This window comes from Tamandua tetradactyla, chromosome 9 (genome assembly GCF_023851605.1).
Source record: "Tamandua tetradactyla isolate mTamTet1 chromosome 9, mTamTet1.pri, whole genome shotgun sequence".
NCBI classification, from domain to species: domain Eukaryota; kingdom Metazoa; phylum Chordata; class Mammalia; order Pilosa; family Myrmecophagidae; genus Tamandua; species Tamandua tetradactyla.
In genome coordinates, this window is record NC_135335.1 from 39,743,305 (window position 1) to 39,765,560 (window position 22,256).

Here is a 22,256-nt window from a genome sequence, read left to right on the forward strand (position 1 = left end):
TAAATGTGAGATATCAGAAAGTAAAATGAGTAATTATATAAAATTACTAACATGGCACTGAAAATCTAAAGAGAATGCAGCCAGAAACTCCAAAATAAACTTAGATTACTGTAAAGAAAATCCCATTTAAAACCACAACTGTTCTTTGACTCAGGGAGGCACTGTTTTCAGGAGTAAATATTGAGGTTATTTCACTTTCCACAAAACCATCTCAAGAAGTACTCCAACTGGAAAAGCAACCAAATGTGAAAAGTTATCCAAGAGAAAAAATAAATAGAATTTACACTGACCTAAAAAGTAAAAATTTTCACTCAGATAATTCCTTTGTTCTCTAGTCCCTTTAAGAAACCAATAAAAAATCTCACTTCGACAGATTTTTGTTTGGCTTTGAAAAGTAACACACCTTTGGTGAACTGAAAATTTGCTTTAATTTTGCTTATTGGTCCCATACCATCTATCAACCTATAAATTTACTTCCATTTACAAATATAAATGGTTTGTACTACTATCAGTTAAATATTTTTACAACCCCTAGGATTAAATCCTAATCCTCCATTTTAGTTCCATGTATTAATCTGCATAATATGCATAGGCAGATGGTAAACTTTCCTTAGGTCTTAAGTGGGGCAAACACTTCACAAAACGTACTGATGCTTCTTTTTGAGGATGAGGTAACAAGAACTTGGGCAACTGAAAAGCAAAGCCTGCATGGGCACTGGAGATGAGGACTAAGGTGCTCTGATTTGTTCTCTTCCATTCTTTTAAGCCACAATGAAAACTAGAACTATGAGAAAGCCTGAAAACATGTTCCAAACCCAAATTCTAGACCATTTTAGTAGGCATCTTTAAAGCATTTTAAGAACACATACTGATTGCCCACCTACCCTTTCATAACAGCTCCAAAGAAAAGGCTCTGCTTTTTTTTCAATTCCATCACATTAACGTTTACACTTTTTGTTAACCAGGGTGAAGCGCTTTGGACAGTTTAAACAGTGCAAACTGCATTTTTTTCCCTCTCAAAGCAGGTTCTTCATGTAAACATTTTCATCTTCATTACCAAGGGTTTCCTCTTCGTGCATCTTGTTCTGAATGATGAACAAAAGCCTGGGTGGTACGTTTCAGAAGATAAACTGCAGCATGAAGACCCCCTATATTCACCCAGACAGTATGCACCTTTCGCCACATATGTCCCATTCCAGATAATGCCTGTGTACACAAAAAGCATAAAAGTTATTAGGCTGACAATCTGCTTGTAAACCAACTAGAGGTCTTGGTTGTCAGTTAACAAACACCAAGGGAAGAGAGAACACAAATCCTATTCAAATTACTATCCCAAGTTCTATTTTAAAAGATTCTGAAGTTGCCACAGGCTGAGATTTTTGAGTTAATGTATAGCACCTTGGTAAAGCATTTCTTGTCCTGAGTAAGTAGTACAGCTCGACCTGTCCCAGGTCTACAGACGCGGCTCATTTCCCGTAGGCAAGGTGAATAAAGGTTCCAATTTCTCTTCTTGGAGCCAATCCTATAAATGAAGGTCAAATATGTCAGACACTTATTGTTGCAGAAGATAGATAAGTAGAAAGATATGAAATCAGAAGTTACTGAAAATTCGCAGTGCAATAAGAAAATCTGATGTATCAACAGGCATGAAAAATAGTTGTGTAACAACAGGACTGTAAAAATTCAGAAATGGATAGGATATTGTGCTGTAATACAAAAATGTTAGAACACTGAATGTGAGAACACTGAATGAAGCTGAAGGTGAGAATGACAGAGGGAGGAGGCCTGGGGGCACAAATGAAATCAGAAGGAAAGATAGATGATAAAGACTGAGATGGTATAATCTAGGAATGCCTAGAGTGTAAAATGATAGTGACTAAATGTACAAATTTAAAAATATTTTGCATGAGGAAGAACAAAGGAATGTCAATGCAGGGTGTTGAAAACAGATGGCAATTAATATTATAATACTTTAACTTATGTGTGAGACTAAAGCAGAAATGTTTATTTAATACAAAATTTATATTTTAACTACTGCATTTCCTATTATAACTTATGTGGACAGCTTAATTGAACACCAGAAGTACATGAAACCTTGACTAGGGCGTGAGATTTTGTAGGTTTGTCCAGAGTGATGCCTTGAAAAACCCCAGAAGGACTTGAACAGTGAATAAAGTATTTGCAAAGTCTCCTACGGAGGAATGGTGAGAAAGGGGGAAAATTCAACTTCCCCAAGTAGAGAATTCTTGATATTCTCACAAGCAAGTAGACCTACTTAAAATTAGGCCTAAGAGTCCCCCCAAGAGAACCTCTTCTGTTGCTTAGATGTGGCTTCTCTCAGCCAACACAACAAGCAAACTCACCACCCTCCCCCTCTCTATGTGGGACAGGACTCCAGGGGTGTGGACCTTCCTGGCAACATGGGACAGAAATCCTACATTGAGCTGGGATTCAGCACCAAGGGATTGAGAAAACCTCAACCAAAAGGGGGAAGAGTGAAATGAGTCAAAATAAAGTGTCAATGGCTGAGAGATTCCAAACCAAGTCAAGAGGTTATCCTGATGCATTAAACAGATATCACCTTTTTAGTTAAGGCGTAACAGAGAGGCTGGAAGGAACTGCCTGAAAATGTAGAGCTGTGTTCCAGTAGCCATGTTTCTTGAAGATGACTGTATAATGATAGCTTTTGCACTATGACTGTGTGACTGTGAAAACCTTGTGTCTGATGCTTCTTTTATCTACCTTATCTGGACAGATGAGTAAAACATATGGATTAAAAATAAATAAATGGGAACAAATGTCAAAATAAATTTAGTAGGTTGAAATGCTAGTGATCAATGAATAGGAGGAGTAAAGGGTATGGTATGTATGAATTTTTTTTCTGCTTTTATTTCTTTCCCTAAATTGATGCAAATGTTCTAAGAAATGATCATGATGATGAATATATAACTATGTGATAAAAAAATGTTCATATTGTATGTTGATTGGTTTTAGTAATAAAAATAAAAAAGTTACATGAGAAAAAGCCAGAGCTTGAACATTACATGCTAATGAAATAAACTATCAATGAACTAAGAATTTTGAACCAATTAGATAAAAAGTTTGACAACTATAATTGTACAGCTTGTCTCAATAAATATAGTAAACAGTCAAATTACATAAAATAAACCAACAATTAGAAATCATCCTGAGAAAAACAATTTGAAACAGTTTTCCTCAACCTTTTTACATGATGTATCATGTAATTCAGCAATGGGCTACAAAGTGAACTTTTTATAAATAAATAAAGGTCCTTTATTTACTTTTGGTCAAGATCAAGAATTAATACATTCTTGAGTTTCTAAAGAAACAAATGTGTGAATCTATAATTCTAAAACAGCTCTGCTAAGAAAGTCTGCTTAAAGGAAATGGAAGTTTGTTTCTTTTAACTTAAACAAGCTCAAGGAAAATACTGACAGGTTTAGAAAACAAGTGAGTACAAGTTGAAAGTACCAGTTGAAAGAAAGGAGTTTCTTTTAACCAATTCTCACCTTTTTCCAAATGGCATATCTGTTACAATAATATCCACACAGCCAGTTCTCAATGGTAGATTGCAGATATCCCATTGGATAGCATCTATAGGCAACCCCCAGGATGGTTTACTGTGGAAAAAAAGGAAAGGTACTACAACATATTCTAAACTATGAAATTAAAAATAAAACTTCCTGAAGAGACTGCTATGAAGTATGAGGTGCTAATAAAATTTTAAGAAAATGAGTAACAACTTGGAAGTAAAATTATACATGTAGCATGGAGAAAGTATCAAGTCATAAGATAAAACTATTAAAATTGCTGAAATGAAAAACCTACACAAGAAGGTTTATTTAAATTTAAATAAAAATTAAGATTGTTTTTTCAAAAGATGTTGATCTTTCATCAATTTAAGAAAAACTGATGGGAAAAACAAGACTGCAAGAAAGGGAACTGCAACTGACAACTTTGAAAACAGTGTTGAAGCATTAAATTACATAACTGATGATGTACAAAGTTATAGGAAGAACTTGAAAAAAAAGCTAAAACAAAGAAAGAAATTTACCGTACTATAAAAACAAGGTAAGCAAATAAAAATTTAAGATAGAAAACATAACAGAAGATAATGATTTAAATCCTTGCCCCTAAAAGGCAAAACAACTGGTTTAAGAAAATATAACTGATCATGTTGGAATTCTCTATGGGTTTTCTATGATTTTTCAACTGTCATAAGTAGAACTTATTTCAAAATAAAAAGTTAAATACACCAGGCCATAATGCACAGGCTAGAAATGAAAGGCAAACCAAGATTATGAATAGAAATGAAGGTATATTAATATTTTATAAAGGAGAATTCAAGAAAAAATTAAGTGCAATAAAGAAATCACTACATAATGTTTTTCTTTTTTAAAAAAGAACAGATACTCGGGTGGTTCAGTCAGAATGCTCACCTTTCATGTGGGAGACCTGGGTTCGATTCCCGACCATGCACCACCACCCCCCCAAATAAAACTGATATTGAAAACAGTATTACAACTATAGGTAGCAATAACTGCAATAAAAAAGCACCGAAAGTTATTAAAAATCAAGGCAAAATTGATAGAAATGATACAAGTTTAACAGACAAAAAGTAAAGGTACAGGGGGTCTGAACAACAAGGTAAAATACTCAGACACTAGAAATTGCCTAAAAATGTTTATCATATTTAAAAAAAAACTAGTCATGTATATCCTGTATATTAAGCCTCAAAGAGAACCTAAATAAATATGAAGCAAAGCTACCAAAGAAATTCATAAAATATAATATAAACAAAATAAACCAAAACTTTCCAACCACTTGCATATAAGAAATAATCTCCTAAACTGCTACGCAGTGTTGTGATCCAAAGACCAGCAGCATCAGCATTATCCAAGAACTTGTTAGAAATGCAGTCTCAGGCCCTACCCCAAACTTACTACATCTTAATTTTAATTTGATCTCCAATGAATGTGTGATTCACTTACACATTGAACTGTAAGCACTGTCTTAAACAACTAGATCAGAGAGACAATCGTGTATACAACCAGTAATTTAGACAATAAAAACAGAACCACCAAAATCTATAGGATATGTATGGGTAACAGCAATACTTAGAATAAAACTCACAGCTTTAATGAAAGCTTTTATCATTAAAAAGAAAACCATTCGGAACATTTAAATTAAGACAGAAAAATTTAAAACATCATCAGAAAGTAGGAATAATAATAAACAAAAATGATAAAACCGTAGAACAGATAAATAGTAACTGAAAGTGCAAAACAAAGCACTACCGATCCTAATCAAAAAAAAGGAAAAGGCAACACTATCAAAGAAAAGGTAAAATACAATCACAAAATAATAGGCATACCATATATTAAGTAATAAAAAAGAATATTTGAATAAATTGATTTCTACCCACAAATCTCACACTGAGGTTATGGCAGCAGCTCTTTGTAGATCTTATAAGGCCAATCAAGCTACAATAACTTTCTGACCTATGTATTTAGGATGTGAAGCACCTATTAAATATTCTGACCACTTCCTACTTTTGCAACCCTGTAAGAAAATGGATGATACCAGTAGAGACGAGAAGAACAATTTTATAATGAGGACTTGGTAAGAAATTATAGACTAAATGACATTTCAACCAATTCTTCCTGAAGACAGATGAGACTTTCAAAGAATGGTGCAAAGCTGGCACATTTTATGGTGCCCTCAGATATAATTTGGAATAGTGGGCTAGGGCTTAACATACTGTACCTCTCTCAACTGGATGGAAAACAGCAAAAATTTCCAGAGGCTAACAGACATCTTATTCTATGTACTTCCAAGGCACATGCTGAAGGACCTGAGAAAGGAAAAGCTCTGCAGGGGAGGGATGGGGAGAGGGGAAGGTTTTGGTAGCCCTTCAAATATCTGATGTCAATTATCGTGTGACAAAGGCATACAATTTTTTTCTTCATGGACCCAAGGGAAAGAATAAAAACAAATCTGCAAAAGATACAGGCAGGAATGGACTATCGCTAAAGAGCTGTGCAAAGACAGAATCAACAGCCTTTAGAAGCAGAATTGTTAGGGATGTTAAGCACAGGCTGGAAAGCCAATGTTTTACAGGACATTCAGACAACATGGATGGCTTTCAGATATTTTCCAAATCCGAGATTCTTTCAAGTGTCAAATAACAGAGGAAAGGCTAAATACATTGTAGAAATTCTATACAATGGAATATTGTGCAACCACTAAAAAAGAGACTATGTAAAAACAAAAAGTGTTGGAAAATTTGTGAAATTAAAAAGAATCTATACAATACTCTATGTGAGAAAAAATATTAATAAAGAACAGAAACAAAGGCAGTTGTGGAGGGTGGGGAAATTTTTTAAAAATTTAATTATTTTCAATTAACTTTTTAAGATTTAAATGGAGTCACATGTTTATTTTGGTTATAATTATGTCAGATGTACATAAAGTCAACCTGAAAAGTGATTATTAAGTATAAGAGATGCTAAAAAGACTTAAATTTTACCTTTCTTTAACTTGGTTCTTGGTCAATAAAGATGAGATGTTATTTGCTGCTCTGTTCACAGCCAATGGATTATTATCACCAGCAATATGGTAACAGTTAGACCATTCAGTAGCTCCCTAAAATACAAGAGAAAATATTAAAACAGTAGTAGTGAACTGCAAAATAAAAAAAAACCGATTAAAGGGAAAATTATTTCAACCAATTATCAATAAACAAGACAATTAAATCCAATGTTTTTCTTAAAGTAGCAAAACACTGCACATTGTCAACTTTGCTGTCCCCTTGCTTGAAATGCCTGCTTGCTCTTTCTCTGCTTGCTTAACTCTTACTCAACTTTCAAGATGCAGCTCAAATGTCTACGCCCCCTGTGACATCAACCCCAACTCTCCAAACTGTCATCTGCCCTTTGAAAGCACTTTGAAAATACTTCTACCGCTGCACTTGTTCTATTTTAAATTATTTCTACACTTGTCTGCCCTCCCAACTAATCTGGGAACCCCCCTGGAGGACAAATTTGTTATTTCATTCAGTCTCTTACCCAGCAATATAAAGCACATTAAAAAAGCACAGTAGGCCCTAGATGAATGTGCCTTTAATAAATTGTGCAAAATCAACCAAATCTACATCCTTTTGTGGTTATGGGAAAGTTTATATATTCCCATAATATTGGAATATTTGAGAATTTCAAAATAAAATGCATTTTCCTTTGGATAGTTGGCTTTTGGATGATAACCACCATATACCCAAAAGGATTTTATAGTTTTAAGTCAAAAATATGTCGACAGAGGGCAGTGCAATGGTGGCACAGTAGCAGAATTCTCGCCTGCTATGCCAGAGACCCGGGTTCATTTCCCAGAGCCTGGCCATGCCAAAAAAAGGAAAAATATTTCAATAGAATATAAATACCAGCTGTTGCCTATCATTTGTGAAATTAGATGACACATTATCGTAGGCCAGGGCAAATTTTCTATGCACAATTAACAAAAAGATTCTGACACAGAAGCAGAGATGGGTTCTGCCCTTTATTTAGGGATAAAGAGCAAACACCTGACATAGAAGCAGAGATGGGTTCTGCCCTCTATTTAGGGATGAAGAGCAAACACCTCTTTGTAAATATTAACACACCTCTCATCCGTGAATACAGCACTTTGTAACTTTGTCTTTTGCCCAGACATTTGAGGATGATGACACCCTCCTATTTATAATCTTACAGAAATAACTTTTAAACAAAAGGAATGCTGAAATATGCCAGAATTTTTTTTTTAGAGGGCAGGGATAGAAGAACCACAGAGTTTGAGGCAAGCCTCCCAGGTGACTCTGAGTCCCTAAATTCTTTTCTCTCTTTTTTTAAATAACCTATTTAGCTTTTTGGCCTAGCCAAGACAGATTTTGTAGTACTTCCACGTTTTAAAGAGAGTATTCTAGATCAAGTATTTTATACTTTGGTGAGCAAATCTGTATATACACTCTGTCAATACCTTTCATAATTTTTTTCATTTTTATCATACATCAGCTTAAGTTTTTCTGTATTGACACCCTCATGTCTACTGTTGCATGAAACTGGCTCAAACTTTTCTTTTTCTTGGCCCTCTTCTGGACTCTTTCGATTGCTGCTGTATTTTTCTTGACGTGGAATGACCATGGCTGGTATTTCAGACATAGGCACATCATGGTTTAAGGCTAGGCAGTGAGAATATTTACTCTGGTTCCAGAACTGTTTCTGATTACAACTGGAATTTCTTTTGTAGGAATCTTTAGCCAGAGTAATTTATCTAGCTGACACTAGCAGGAAACAGTAGTCATGTAAATACCATGATTTCCATCTTGGATTTTAACTACCAGTTCATCAATGTCATTTTCTAATTACAATTTGGATTACTTTCCCCTTGATGGGTTGCTTTGGACTTGATCACGTCTAGTTTCTGTATACTCACAGAATCACCCCACAGTTTATTCCCATTTGCTTTAGGTATACTATATTGAAGAGCTTACTAAGTTTTACAAATTTAAGCAATTTTTACTGGGCGTTCCAAACTGTTTATAAAAGTAAAAAATACTGATTCAATGAGACTATACTATTAAATTTAGTTCTCCATTTAATAAATGCCCTTCAAATTCTTTCTTTGCTTTCAGACAGTTTTTATGAGTCTTCTCAAGCTCATAGTAATTTTGAAACCCAAAAGCATTCAGTCTGAACCTTATCAGACTTCCTATAAAAGTTAAATAATGTAAAAAGGTTTCCCCTTTTCACAACTATACCCAGGTCCTCCAAGAACCTATGTGGGTATTTCCTCCAGTTTATGTCTTCAATTATTGTATCTCTAAGTCTTCTAGCTCATCTGTCATAAAAAAGGGACTCTCCAGTTTGTAATTCTCGTTCCCCTCTGTAATCTAGTGAACAGATGACATTAACAATCTATCTAGACATTTGACACTTGGCTATTTACAATAAGTGGTTATATACTTTACACAAAAGTTCTATCTTTACTATTGTAATTATTCCAAACTCCATGGGTCCACTGACTCAACCTTAGTGGTTTCATTATGTCTCATTTGCCCATTAGGTCTAGAACATTCTGGATGTATCACTTGCTTCTCTAAAAGCTAAAGAAAAGTTATTACCTCTATTGGTATTGCCCCTGTCCCACACATCGGATCAACTATTATATCAGTAGGTTGAGGAGCACAGAGCCTGGAAAAAAGAGGAAAGTACTCTATGTGAAGACACTCAAAAGTGTACACGATGACCATTCCTGAAACCAAAAGATCAAGTTTCTATAATATAACATGAAGGAATAGCAACCTAAGTTCACTTTTTTTTTTTTTTTTTTTTTACATGGGCAGGCACCAGGAATTGAACCCAGGTCTCCAGTATGCCAGGCAAGATAAATTCACTTTTAAAATATATTTTTAGTTACATGATAACTCTATATCCTAGCACTTAAAAAAATCATTATATATAACCAAAAGTCGCTTTTGACTATAATTTGAAATCATGTTTCACTCCCCAAATGGGTGTTCAGTTTGTATTCTTCTAGACCTTTTAAAATGTACTGATATACATATAAATATTCCTTAATAAAACAGTATTGTCTTGTATATAAACCTGTACTGTTACATAAAAACAAACAAAAATACCTGAATGTCTCAAGTAAATAAGCTTCCTGGCAATTAGACATTCAATATTCCTGATATATTTAAAGATAATAATCTTGCTATGAAAGTAACTGCTGTGCATTACCCCATACAATAACTATTAAAAAGTTGGGAAAAAATGGTCAGACTTCACCTAGAGATATGAATGAAGCTTATCTGAATAGGACCAAGGTAAATTAGAATACAGGGTAAAGGATGATATGGTCTTTATTTTAAAACTTCAACTTCTGTGTGAGACCAAAGGAAGAAACTTTTCATTTGGTGCAAATTTTGTATTTTTGGTACCATACTATCTAATATAACTTGTATGGTTAGTTTATTCAAACACCATAATTACATGGAATCTTGAATAGGAAGTGAGATCCTATTGGTATGTACTGGTCAGTGTAGTGCCCCAATACATCCAAAGTAATACGGACAGAGAATAAAAAGTATCTGCAAAGTTCTCTGGAGGGACTGGTGAGAAAGGAGGAAATATTAAACTTCCCCACCTGGGGGATTCCTGTTATTCTCACAAGCATGTGTGACAACCAATTCAACGGGCTGAGCCCTAGATCTTGGGTTCACCCCTATGAAACTTATTCCTGCAAAGGAGAAGCTAAGCCTACTTATAATTATGCCAAAGAGTCAACCCCAGAGAACCTCTTTTGTTGCTCAGATGTGGCCTCTCTCTCTAAGCCAACTTGGCAGGTCAACTCACTGCCCTCCCCTGTACGTGGGACATGACTCCCAGGACTAGCATCATGGGACTGAGAAAACCTTCATGACCAAAAAGGGGAAGAGAGAAATGAGACAAAATAAAGTTTCAGTGGCTGAGAGATTTCAAAGTGTGTTGAGAGGTCCTAGAGGTTATTCTTATGCATTATATAGGTATCCCTTTTTACTTTTATAGTGTATTGGAGTGGTGTGTAGGAAGTACCTTAAACTGTCGAACTGTATTCTAGTTGCCTTGATTCTCGAAGATGACTATAACTATATAGCTTTTACAATATGACTGTGTAATTGTGAAAACCTTGTGTCTGATACTCCTTTTATCCACAGTATGAAGAGATGAGTAAATAATGGGGGGGGGAGGGAGGATAAGGGATTAAAAAAAATTGGGTAGATCAATACTAGTGATCAATAAGAGGGAGGGGTAAGGAGTATGGGATATATGGGTTTTTTCTTTTTCCATTTTGGAGTGATGCAAATGTTCTAAAATGATATGGTGATGAATACACAATATGTGATGATATTGTGAGCCACTGACTGTATATTTTGGATGGACTATATGGTTCATGAAGATATCTCTATAAAAATATAAAAAAAATACTAATTGCTGTACTTTGTGCTCTTAATGTTTGCCAGGCACAGATTTAAACTCTTTACAGGCATTATCCCATTTAACTCTTAAAACACTGTGATGTAAGCTCCTATTATTATTATCTTTTTACAGAAAAGGAAGTTAGAACAAGGAAACACTAAGTTACATGCCCATGGACACAAAACTACTAAGTGCTAGAATCAAGATAAGAGATTCTATTGACTATCAGTGGCTTAAATGTTACCCTCTCCCCAGATAAATCAATAGTTTTCACTTTTCTTCTTTTGTCCTTCTAATCTTTTCATGTTCTACTATGGTACAGATCCCTAATAGCTGGTATCGGGTCCTTAATTATAATAACTACCTCCCTGTTCCTACCTCTCAACATGCGGCAAAGAGAATTCTTGGCAACCATTTTTTATCTCTCAAATTTGTTATTCTGCATTGGTATCAGCTTCCTGAGAACATTCTTGCATTACACTATTTTTTCCCATATTGTGCCAACATATACAATGCAAAATTTCCCATTTTAACCACTTTCATGGGTAAAATTCCATGACATTACATTCATGATCCTGGCAACCTTCTTGATAGTAAGCAACCTGTATTCCTAGCAATAGCTGATAGGTTCAGGGAAAAAAACACTTGACTGAAACTATGTCAATGAGATCCTCTCTTCCAGGAATTTGGAATAAAGAGTAATTTTACATGCCCCAAGAAGTATTTTCCAGCCATCTGAAATTTTTAAGATGTGAATTTTGATGAGGGGCAATGTGCTGGTTTGGAAGGATTTTGTACCCTAGAAAAGCCATGTTTTAATCCTAATTAATCTTGTGGGAGCAACCATTTCTCTTAATCCCTACTCAGTACTATAGGCTGGAAACTTGGTTGGGTTACCTCCATGGAGATGTGACTCAATTAATTGTGGGTACTAAACTTGATTGGATGGAGACATGACCCACTCGAGTGAGTCTTGATTAGTTTACTAGAATCCTATAAAAGAGGAAACATTTTGGAAAAAGCTGGAGATTCTAAGAGAGCAGAGAAGGACGACAGAATGACGAGAGCTATGAAGCAGAGTCCACCAGCCAGTGACCTTTGGAGATGAAGGAGAATGACCCTGGGGGAGCTTCATGAAGCAAGAGGCCTGGAAATGCCGTGTTTGCCATGTGCCTTTCCAGATGAGAGAGAAACACTGACCATGTTCACCATGTGTCTTTCCATTTGAGAGAGAAACCCTGAGCTTCATCAGCTTTCTTGAATCAAGGTATCTTTCCCTGGATACCTTAGATTGGATGTTTGTATAGACTTGCATTAACTGGGACATTTTCATGGACTTACAACTATAAACTTGTAAGTTATTAAATTCCCCTTTTTAAAAAGCCATTTTGTCTCTGGTATATTGCATTCTGGCAGCTAACAAATTAGAACAGGCAGCCATGCACATAGATGCGCAGAAACAAGAGCCAATAATCTCCTAGGAGAGAGATAAGAATGGCTGCCTATGTTTCTGGTGGTTTCCAAGATTTGGTTCCTGTATTTGAGGCATGGTTTTCAATTTTTCCTTGGATTCTCAAACACTGGAGTCTCAATATCTTTCCAATGAAGTTCACTACCCCTAATTCTCACTTTTTTTCTTTTAATTTCTTAACGTAGTTTACTTAAGTTTCTAATACTCTTTCTCTGTAGTTCTGGCTTCCACCATAATGTCTGGCAGTTGATACTCAATACCTGTTTGTTAAATAAATAAAGACTATGAGCTCTTCCTTAATCAGATGGACCCAACATATTATTATCATCATTGAATTAATATATTTCTATTTGTGTTGAACTGTGAATCATGAATGGGCAGGATAAAAGAGGAAGCAAAAAAAAAAAGAGGAAGCAAAGATGGAAAGAAAAAGGAAATACAATTGTTTAACCACCTGTACATGCCAGGCATTGTATATAAATAGCTATTTGAATATATTTCTACCTTTAATCCTCACTAATAATCCTCAAAGCTCTGTATCAAACCCATTTTGCAGTCTAAAAAATGGAAGCTTAGAAAAGATAAACGTATTCAAGTGGTAGAAAAAGGAGTACCCAATAAAAGGGAGAAGGGTAAAGGAGAGTGAAAGCTACATCTTGTACTTTGAAAAGTGGAAAGTTCCAGGTTAATCCCTGGGTTGCTCTAAATATAAAATTTAAAAATATAAGTAAAAGCTCTCTAAATGTTCATTTATACATTATACACATTTTTAAAAATCTCTGCTTTCATCTGCTTCAGAAAAGAAACAAAGCAAAATTTATTCTAATTCCCAACACAATACCATTGCAGCTTTCTAAACAGAAATGAGAAGCACTATGCAAGAGGCAGATGAACCCTACTGTTTCCATAATCAGGAAAACTGAGGGACAGTAATTAAGTGGTATTTTCAGGATCTCAGGGAGTCAGTACTAGATACAGAGGAAAGACACATCATTAGCTTTGTATCTTGTTCTTTACCCACAAAATTCTAACATAGTACCCTCACAAAAATTAAAGTGTTCTGAAGGGAAAATTCAAATCAAGATGTAAATTCAATGTGGATGGCAAATCCATTCTCTTACCTGAGCATCCCATGGGCAAGAGTAGATCTAAGAGTTGTAGGTCCAAAATGCGTGATATTTCTTCGGTGGAGACTCTCTTCTGTCAGTGCAATGCCCACAACTATTTCATTATCGTGGATATTCAAAAGAACCTATAATAAAGTTAAACAAGACAAAAGAAAATAGTTTTAAAATTGTTCAAAGTGTACTTATTTGTAAAATTTTTGAGACTTTATGTTAATTTTTAACTTCTTTTTTGAGGAATACTCTGCACACAGTTAAGTGCACATCTTAAGTGTACAATTCAATGAAGTTTTACCTACACATGCACTGTAACCACCTATCAAGATTAAGAAACAGAACATTTCCAGTCACCCAAAGGGTCCCCTCACCTCTTCCCAGTTAATACCCTACACAATAATTTATATTAATCTGACTGCAAGCACCAGAGATTAGTTTTGCCTTTTTTTGAACTACATAAATGGGATCCTATGCTATATACTTCAATTTTAAATGTTTTATTCTTTTCATTCACTGTAAACTGGCTATAACCAGATTTCCCCCCAATTTTTATAACACAAATATATTTTTGCAAGTTTATGTTTTTTTTTAACATGCTTTAAAAACATTTCTAACTTTTTTGAAAAAAATTTCAAACAGAAATGTTGCATAAATACTGGCACGATGAACCTGTAAATATATCCTTCACCTAAATTCACCACTGTTTAATGCCATGCCACCTTTGCTTTACTGTCCGCTATATTACTTTCTTAGTTAACATTCTTAAAAATTTGACTCAGTTGTCTAAAGTAATAATGTCTGTGAAATAATGGGTTTCTTGAACTGGTTTTTATTTCTAATACAGTTAAATATAAGTTACTCAAATAAAAATATGTTCCTTAATATTCTACCTAAAATCACTTCAATTCTCTCCTTATCATGATCTTAGCAGCAGCAGCTGACACTTACATAGCACTTACTACATACCAGACATTATTCAACACACTTTCATTGCCTCATTTCAATGCATACACTCTGAGCTAGGTATTCTTATTAACCCCTTTTATAGATGAGGAAATGAAGCCCAACGAGGTTAGCTCACTTTGCCCAAAGTCATACAACTTCTAAGTACAGCTAGAGTTTGAACTGAGGCAAATGTCTCCAGAATCTTTGCTCTTAGCCACCTTGCTAACTTTTGGACATCACTGTTCTAGTTAGGCCATTCATTCTCACAACAGCTATATGAGAAAAAAAAGACCAGGTAATTAGTCTCCTGATATGATATGCAAAAAAATTAAAAAATGCACAGAGAGTAAGTGACTTGTCCCAGATTTAAGAGTCCCCAAAGCAACAGAAATGACTTTGTAGGAAATATGTCAATTGCTATGGGCCTTTTAAGCTGTCAGAAATTCAAAGATTTTAGTTCATAATACATGGGAATCACCTGTGTAGGAGAGGATTGGGAGGATTGGGACCAAGGAGATTAAGCAGGCTAAGAGGTACCGTGGGTCTGGGACTCTAGCATAATTTAAAAAAGAGGTAACTGGCTCTAGGTTGAGTATTAGCACTTATGTCCTGATCTGAGGAGGCTGGTTTGTTTTAAAAATGTATTCCACTCTTTTAATAGTAGTAAGTACTCTACATCCAAAACAAAATAATTACTTTTAATCTGTTTGAATTCTATAATCTGAAAAGCCTGCATAATACAGCAAAAAGTACCAGATCAAACATTAGAAAACTCCAGTCTTGGTATCTCCCATCTAGTGAGTACTTAGTATATACCAGGTATTGTGTCAATTGCTTTATAAATATTTTACCTCATCTGACCCTCAGAACATCTTAAAGGTACATAATGTATTGGCTCCATTTGAAACAAGTGGCTCAGACGGATTAATACTGTACTGGCTCTCTTCAAAACAAGCAGCTCAGAGGGATTATTTTATCCAAAAACTGCACAGTAATGGGAGTCAAAATTTGGATTAGCTGTCTGTCTCAAAGCCCATGCTATTCTACCCATATCCTATTAGGTCTGTGGCCTCAGTTTAATTGTCCATAAGTGAGGGTAGTCTGAAAATTCTACAGATCTATAGCAACAGCCTTCTTGAATCATCAGAGTCTATACCTACCTCCACATCAAAGTTGGTCATGTCAGCCTTCCACTTAAAATAATCTTGAACAGCACCCCCAAAATCTCTTGCAGCCTCATTTGAGGTAAAGCAGTGTTTCTCTCCTGCCCTATTGCATGTGACTCTAAATTTCAGCACTTGAGGCTTAGCTTCTTCTCTTGAACTTTCATCAGTCTCATCTTTGGAAGATGCCAAATCATCACCTACTAATGTTGAGATCTCCTCTTTGATGGCTGGATTTTCATAATAGTCTAAAATATGTGCATCTAAGGAGCTGTTAGTGAACTCTTTAACATCTCTCTCATCTATTTTGTCTCCTTGTTCACTATCAATCTTCCCTTTCTTTGAATTATGATTTATTTTTTTATGCTTTGTTTTTTTTTTCTTGAAACTGGTGTTTATTTTCCATACTTTCAAAGGGTCTGACCATGGAAGCTTCCCAGCCAAATCTTCAAAATCCTTTAGAACTTCTTCCTATTAAGGACAGAGAATGAAATCCACTCATTTCTTACCACTTTGATCAACTGAACCCCTATTTTCCTTATAAGACTACATTAATCCTTACGTTGGGGGTGGGGGGTTAAAAACAAGAGTAAATAAAATAATACCCTTGCTTAAGGAAATTAATATCTCACTGGTAAATCAGATATATACAAATTAAGCTACTAAAGAACACTATAAGAAGGTGGGCCACGGTGGCTCAGAAGGCAGAGTTCTTGCCTGCCATGCCGGAGACCTGGGTTCAATTTCTGATGCCTGCCCATGCAAAACAAAAAACCTCAAAAAACTATAAGACAGAATGGTAGCTCAAAAATAGGGCTTCAAGATTAAAATTTAAGCAATAAGAAACTATTGACAGTGGGTACCTTCAGGGAGGGGAAGTAGGTGGATTAAAGACAAGGGAAGGTTGACACACTTCTCACTGATTGACTTTCTTTAGTATCTTTTGAATTTTGTGCTATGTATACAAAATTCACATATATTACATATATATGTGTATATATACGCAATATGTATATAATTGTTTTAAGAAGTAAAAGTTTTTTAAAAGTTTTAAAAAGAGAGAAAGAAATCAATGCTGACTAATGAAATTGAGAACTGAAATGGAATTTTGAGTGAAAACTTTGATATTACTTGAAATCTGATGAAATAATGTCAAACTTCAGTTTTAGCGAATTCAATTCTATTTACAAGTAATTTCCCAAAAAAGAGCCTCCAGACCACCTCTACATTTAACATGGTAGAATAAAACTGGCCTGGTCCCTTTCTTTCCTCAGAAACATTGTAAAAGAAAAAGTTACAGAAAATCAACTCACATCTTTTACTGAATCTAGATGATATCTGTAACCTTGAACTGCATCAGAAGAATTCCCAAAGGCAGTGAAAGTCACTAGAGGTACAGGAAGACACTGAGAGGGAAAATGCCTACAGGTCTCAATGGCAAAGCAGTCTGTGAAGTAGACAGCAAATAAACTCTTGTTTGGAATGACAGGAAAGAAGTAAAGGACTGATGGTGGGTGCTTCCCTGGGCCTTACTTGTACAAAGGAGATACAGGGAAAATCTCACAGGCATCCTATATTTGCTAGAAATAGTCTGTTGGTGAGGTAGAGTGGGGTAAAGATACCCTGTATAGTGAATAATCCTGAAGCTACTGATACCTCGAGGCTAGGGAGAAGTAAAGATTAAAAGAACTCATTCAATGGCAGGGCAATTACACTTCAATAGAGCTGTTAAAAAAAAAAAAAAAAGCAGCAGCAACAGTAGAGGAACTCATTCACCCATAACCCTTTGTCAGTAGAAATTTCAGCGCAAACCAGGGAGACTTCCTGTCGGACTGGAACTTGTTTCTGACTTCTGCCACCACAAAAGCCTCCTATAAATAGCAGATCCAAGAGGAACTGCCTCATTCAAAGATGAGCAATTATCAAAAGGGAACAGCACAGGATTTATAAAAAGTAGCAAAAGGAAAAAGGCAGGAAAGAAGTAGAAAAACAAATAGCAGACAAAAACAGTAACCAGAAAAACACTGCCACAGAGCAGCTACAAACTGTTTCAACACACTGACATGACATCAAAAATGTAATGAGGAAATACTTTTGTAAAATGAGAGCTCAAAACAGAGATACAAAAGCAGAAAGAAGATGAGGGGGGCCAATAGAGGAAACCAGCTTGTAGAGTTTGAAGACAAAGTAGAATAAAAACACTATCACAGAAGTGAAGACATTACTGAAAACTCAGAAAGGGGCACGGAGGAAAAATCAAGACAAATAAAACAGGGATAAAAAAAAAGTAAAAGTAAAAAAAAGGATTGGAGACAAATGATAAATATGAAAGGTAGTCCAAAGAAACAATACAAATGTAAAACCGGAATCCCTGAAGAAGGGAATTTAATAGTGAAAAAAAAATTTTTTTTCAAATTGTTCAAAAAAACTTTGTAGAAATGTAAGTGAATGTGAATCTGTCTTCAGACTGACATGTCCTGAAAACAGCGAGGCATACCCTGCTGAACTTCAAAGATTAAAAACCATCTGGGCATCGAGCATAAATATCAAGAAAGCAACATATAAAGGTGAGGGGAAATATCAGGATGCCTTGAGTTTTCCACAGCAACATTTAATACTAGAAAAGAATTAGCACTGCCTATAATATCCTTAACAAAAGGAAAACATGACCCACATTTTATATCCAAATGATTAACGAAATGCAAAGGTGAAAGATGAACATTTCTGAACCCATTCTATTCAAGAGATGACAAAAAAAACCATGACAAAAGGACAAGTAGTGTGCCTATAATCTAGTTAAATTGTAGGACTAAGAAGGAAACAAATATAGGGATTATAATTACAAAACAGCGTAAATACCACAAGCTGTAGCATGTAGTTGGGAGGGGAAAGGTACTAAAGGGAATTAATTTAAGCATTTTTTTTGTATGGTGTATGCTGGGGGTCACATTTCATTATTTTTCCATGTGACTACCCTGTTATTGCAGCACCATTTGTTGGAAAAAAAAAATCTTGTGTGTGTGGGGGGCGAGTGCACGGGTCAGAAATTGAACCCGGGTCTCCCACGTGGCAGGCAAGTATTCTACCACAGAAACTACACTTGCACCACTTATCCTCATTTTTTATATCCAGAACTCAAAGAGTAGAAGTTAAAGCTGATAAATAAAACATAAGTATATGAAAAGGTAGGATCAATCCTGAGAAAAATAATATAATTAACTGAAATTGGGAGGTGGAGGGGAAAGAAGGGAGAAGTGGAAATAATACCAACTTTATCAATACTCTTAGCAGGGATTCTAGACAGACCTTGAAAATAGATTAAGTATACAGTATCAAGTTGTAGTTATAAAACTAACAGAGCACAAGTATAAACTTTCCAAACTATTAGAAAACATATGCCATAAGCAAAAGACTAAAAAAAAAGAAAACAAAAGCAGAATATGTAATACAAACGTGATAGGCATTTAAGAAAATATTACCAATATCATGGTAAGTTAAAGGCAGGAATTTCAGGGGGGCACTTACAGTTTTAAAAATGGTTGTCAGCATTATTCATGTATTTACTCACATACAGAATTGGCTATTTAAACTTTAAAATACTTAGCAGCAAAAATTTTCAGTAGCCTGCCTATTATCTATTAGTTTCATAGATATGATTCAGTAGGCAATGACTATCAGAAGACTCAAGGGTTCTAAGGCATTATTGAAAGTTACATATTTAGTAATAAAAGTCTTATCTATCTTCATTTAGATTCTTTTGAATTCCTTTAGGTCTGGTTTTGTCTCTAGGCTGTGGGTTCATAATATTTGGTTTGATTGGTTAATGAATAATGTTTTGAAAATCGACCCATTGCTAACAAACAAAAACTACAGAATTAGGTAGTATATTATAGTTTTTAAGAAAAGATATTGCCAAGATAGCCAATAAAATTGATAGAAAACTATTTTTAGTATTTGACTCTGGAAACTGGTTCAAAAAGAAATGCAGAAAAATACGAAAGCCTTACTGCAATCTATTTTCAACTTTCAGCTTAGGCAACAGCTGAATATTTGGGAATCAGAAGCAAAATGCAAGTTGGAGACAAAGCTGTTGTCCTAACAACTGAAGGAGTATTTAGATATTACTTTGGCTTTATTTCAAAAGCTGAAGTTAGAGAAGAAAGCAGTGCAAAAGCAGAATGTTGAGAGCAAGTGTTATTTGTAGATGATATAAACTGTCACTTGCTCTTTGGTTCACAGTCTGGAAGCAATTCTATTTTGAAACCAATATACGTCAGCAAGGCTAATGTAACGTTTATATCATGTATAAGAAATTCGAGCAATTTGTTTTATTTCTTATAAACTTTGGTGGTTTCCAAAAGTTAACTTTTAGGATGGACTTTTACCAAATCTCTTTCGATTTTATCGTAAAAGCCTCCCAGTATATACTGTAAAAGCAACAGGAACATAAGATAGACAAAACTTAAAAAGTGGAAATAATCTCTTCAAGGGAGGTTGGCTAAAAATCATCTTCCATGTTTGGGACAGCTCACCTTTGTTTCTTTGAACTGGTAATCTTTAAATTCTTTAACAACCACAAATAAGTTATCAACTGATCTCAGACAATGGACCTGGGAAGGGGAAAAAATGTTAGAAAAAAATTTTTGAGAAAGCTTTTGAATAACATCAACTATCAACATTTAAGTATAAAAATCAAGTACAATGCTTAAGAAGTCAAAACCCATAATTTGAACTCAGAATTAAAAAAATTACTGCCAGTCTCCCATCTGTTTGATTACCCATCTGCTTCTGCCTTTCCCCTAAAGAAAGACTTGAAGGCCAGATAGAAGTGTTATGTGGGTAACTGGGGTTTGGGAGAAAAGGGAAAGACCAGGACATCAAGTGAGGCTTTACTGTATTTCCCTCATGGCTCTGGTCATACATGTATACTGCAGCAGTTAAGACTGTGAGATTTGAGCTACATGATACTGTGAACCACTGATTGTACACTCTGGATGATTATATGGTATGTGAATACATTTCAATAAACCACAGTAGAAAAAAAAAAAGAGTGTGAGGTTTGAATCTCAGCTCTGTGATTACTAGTTGAGTGACAGTGGGCAAATTACTTATTCTCCCTAAGCTGAATAATTAGTGAAGATAATAGTGCTAGTACCTTCCTTCACAACGCTGTTGAGGGTATTAAAAAATATTGGATGGAATATACTTGATCACCAATTCATCTTAAATATACACATTTGGGGGCCTAGAATGTGCCAACACTAAGATTGAGGGATGTGAAAGAAAAAAAAAAAACTCAAGGCAACAATTTCTGCCCTCATAGTGCTTATATATATGTAATGAGATATATCTTAGTTTTTATTATAGAGGGATGGCAGTTTGCTAACCTTCAACATTTCACCTTCAATGATTCCTAAGTACTTTCGGGCAAGAACTTCTTTGATAGAGTTTTTTTTTTAAATCTCTCATTCTATGCTTCATCACCAAAATCTGGAGACAGATACTAAAGGAAATAAATTCAAAGGAGTATAGTAATACTTGGAATTCCTTCAGAAGTCACACAGGATTCTCTCTGGTAAATTCATCCTTAGGAAATACTAGGATCACTTCTAAAACTATAGCAAACCCATTAGTCAAACTTACAAATTAGTATCTAATAGAAAAACAGTAATATTTTAAAATCACCTGATTTGGGGAAGAGCCAAAAAAAAAAAGATTTCAAAGGGACCTGTAAACTAGAAAGTTACTGTAAATTGGCACATTTAGAAAATTATTTCAAATACTGCTACATGCAAACCTGAGCCAGACTTTCCACTGAAATGTCAAAATATATCTTGCCCCGGTCTTTGCTGATTTTGCATGATGAGCCTAATTTCTCTCTCACTTCATCTGCAGCTGTTTGCTCAAAACCAGTAGGTACGGTGGCTCCAATGGTGACTTGGAGATGCTCAGACTCACTTCTGAGGCCACATTCTGCAACTTGCAGAGACCGCTGGTTCACAGTAAGGTTCACATCCGACAGTTTGTTAGTGGCTTCTTGAATGTCAGACATGTTGGCAGTGCCTCCAAGATTCCTAATATATCCTCTTTAAATAGTCTAGAAAAACAAACAAAACTCAGATTTCAACAATAACTAAAAACATTTACTTTGTAGAGCAGGAAGAACAAGGCAAGACTACTGAAATGGCCAAATTCAGTCAGTTCAACTGAGTAAACATTGCCCAAACATAAAAGGATGGAATGAATATAGGCACAAAGTGCAGACTGTAAAACACATTTGTTATTTAAAAAGCAATGCAGGTATTAGGGAAGAAATGGAGAGAGTACTTCCACAGCACTCAAAGTCTGGTCTGGGGTCACATATGCTGACCTACATATGCTGATAATAGCCAAACTCATAACTACAACAGCTAGCAATCCAAATACAGAAACTTTTAGGACCCATTCAGTATATTTCTGCATCTAGTCCCTGCAGCTAATGGTTAAAAACACAGGGCTTTGTGGAGTTTCAGACAGACTTGAGTTTGAATTCTTATCCATATCATTC

At 35.2% G+C, this 22,256-nt stretch overlaps 1 protein-coding gene across 1 annotated transcript; it reads right to left on the reverse strand.

The window, feature by feature from the left end:
* Positions 1-404: 404 nt before the first annotated feature.
* Positions 405-21,797, reverse strand: THUMPD3 (THUMP domain 3 tRNA guanosine methyltransferase). The gene is given in 10 exon segments (XM_077116675.1): positions 405-1,082; positions 1,084-1,206; positions 1,399-1,522; positions 3,531-3,641; positions 6,551-6,666; positions 9,173-9,242; positions 13,602-13,732; positions 15,707-16,180; positions 20,242-20,319; positions 21,507-21,797. Coding segments are annotated over 10 exon segments (1,548 nt in total). The 5' UTR covers positions 21,762-21,797; the 3' UTR covers positions 405-1,016.
* Positions 21,798-22,256: the final 459 nt, after the last annotated feature.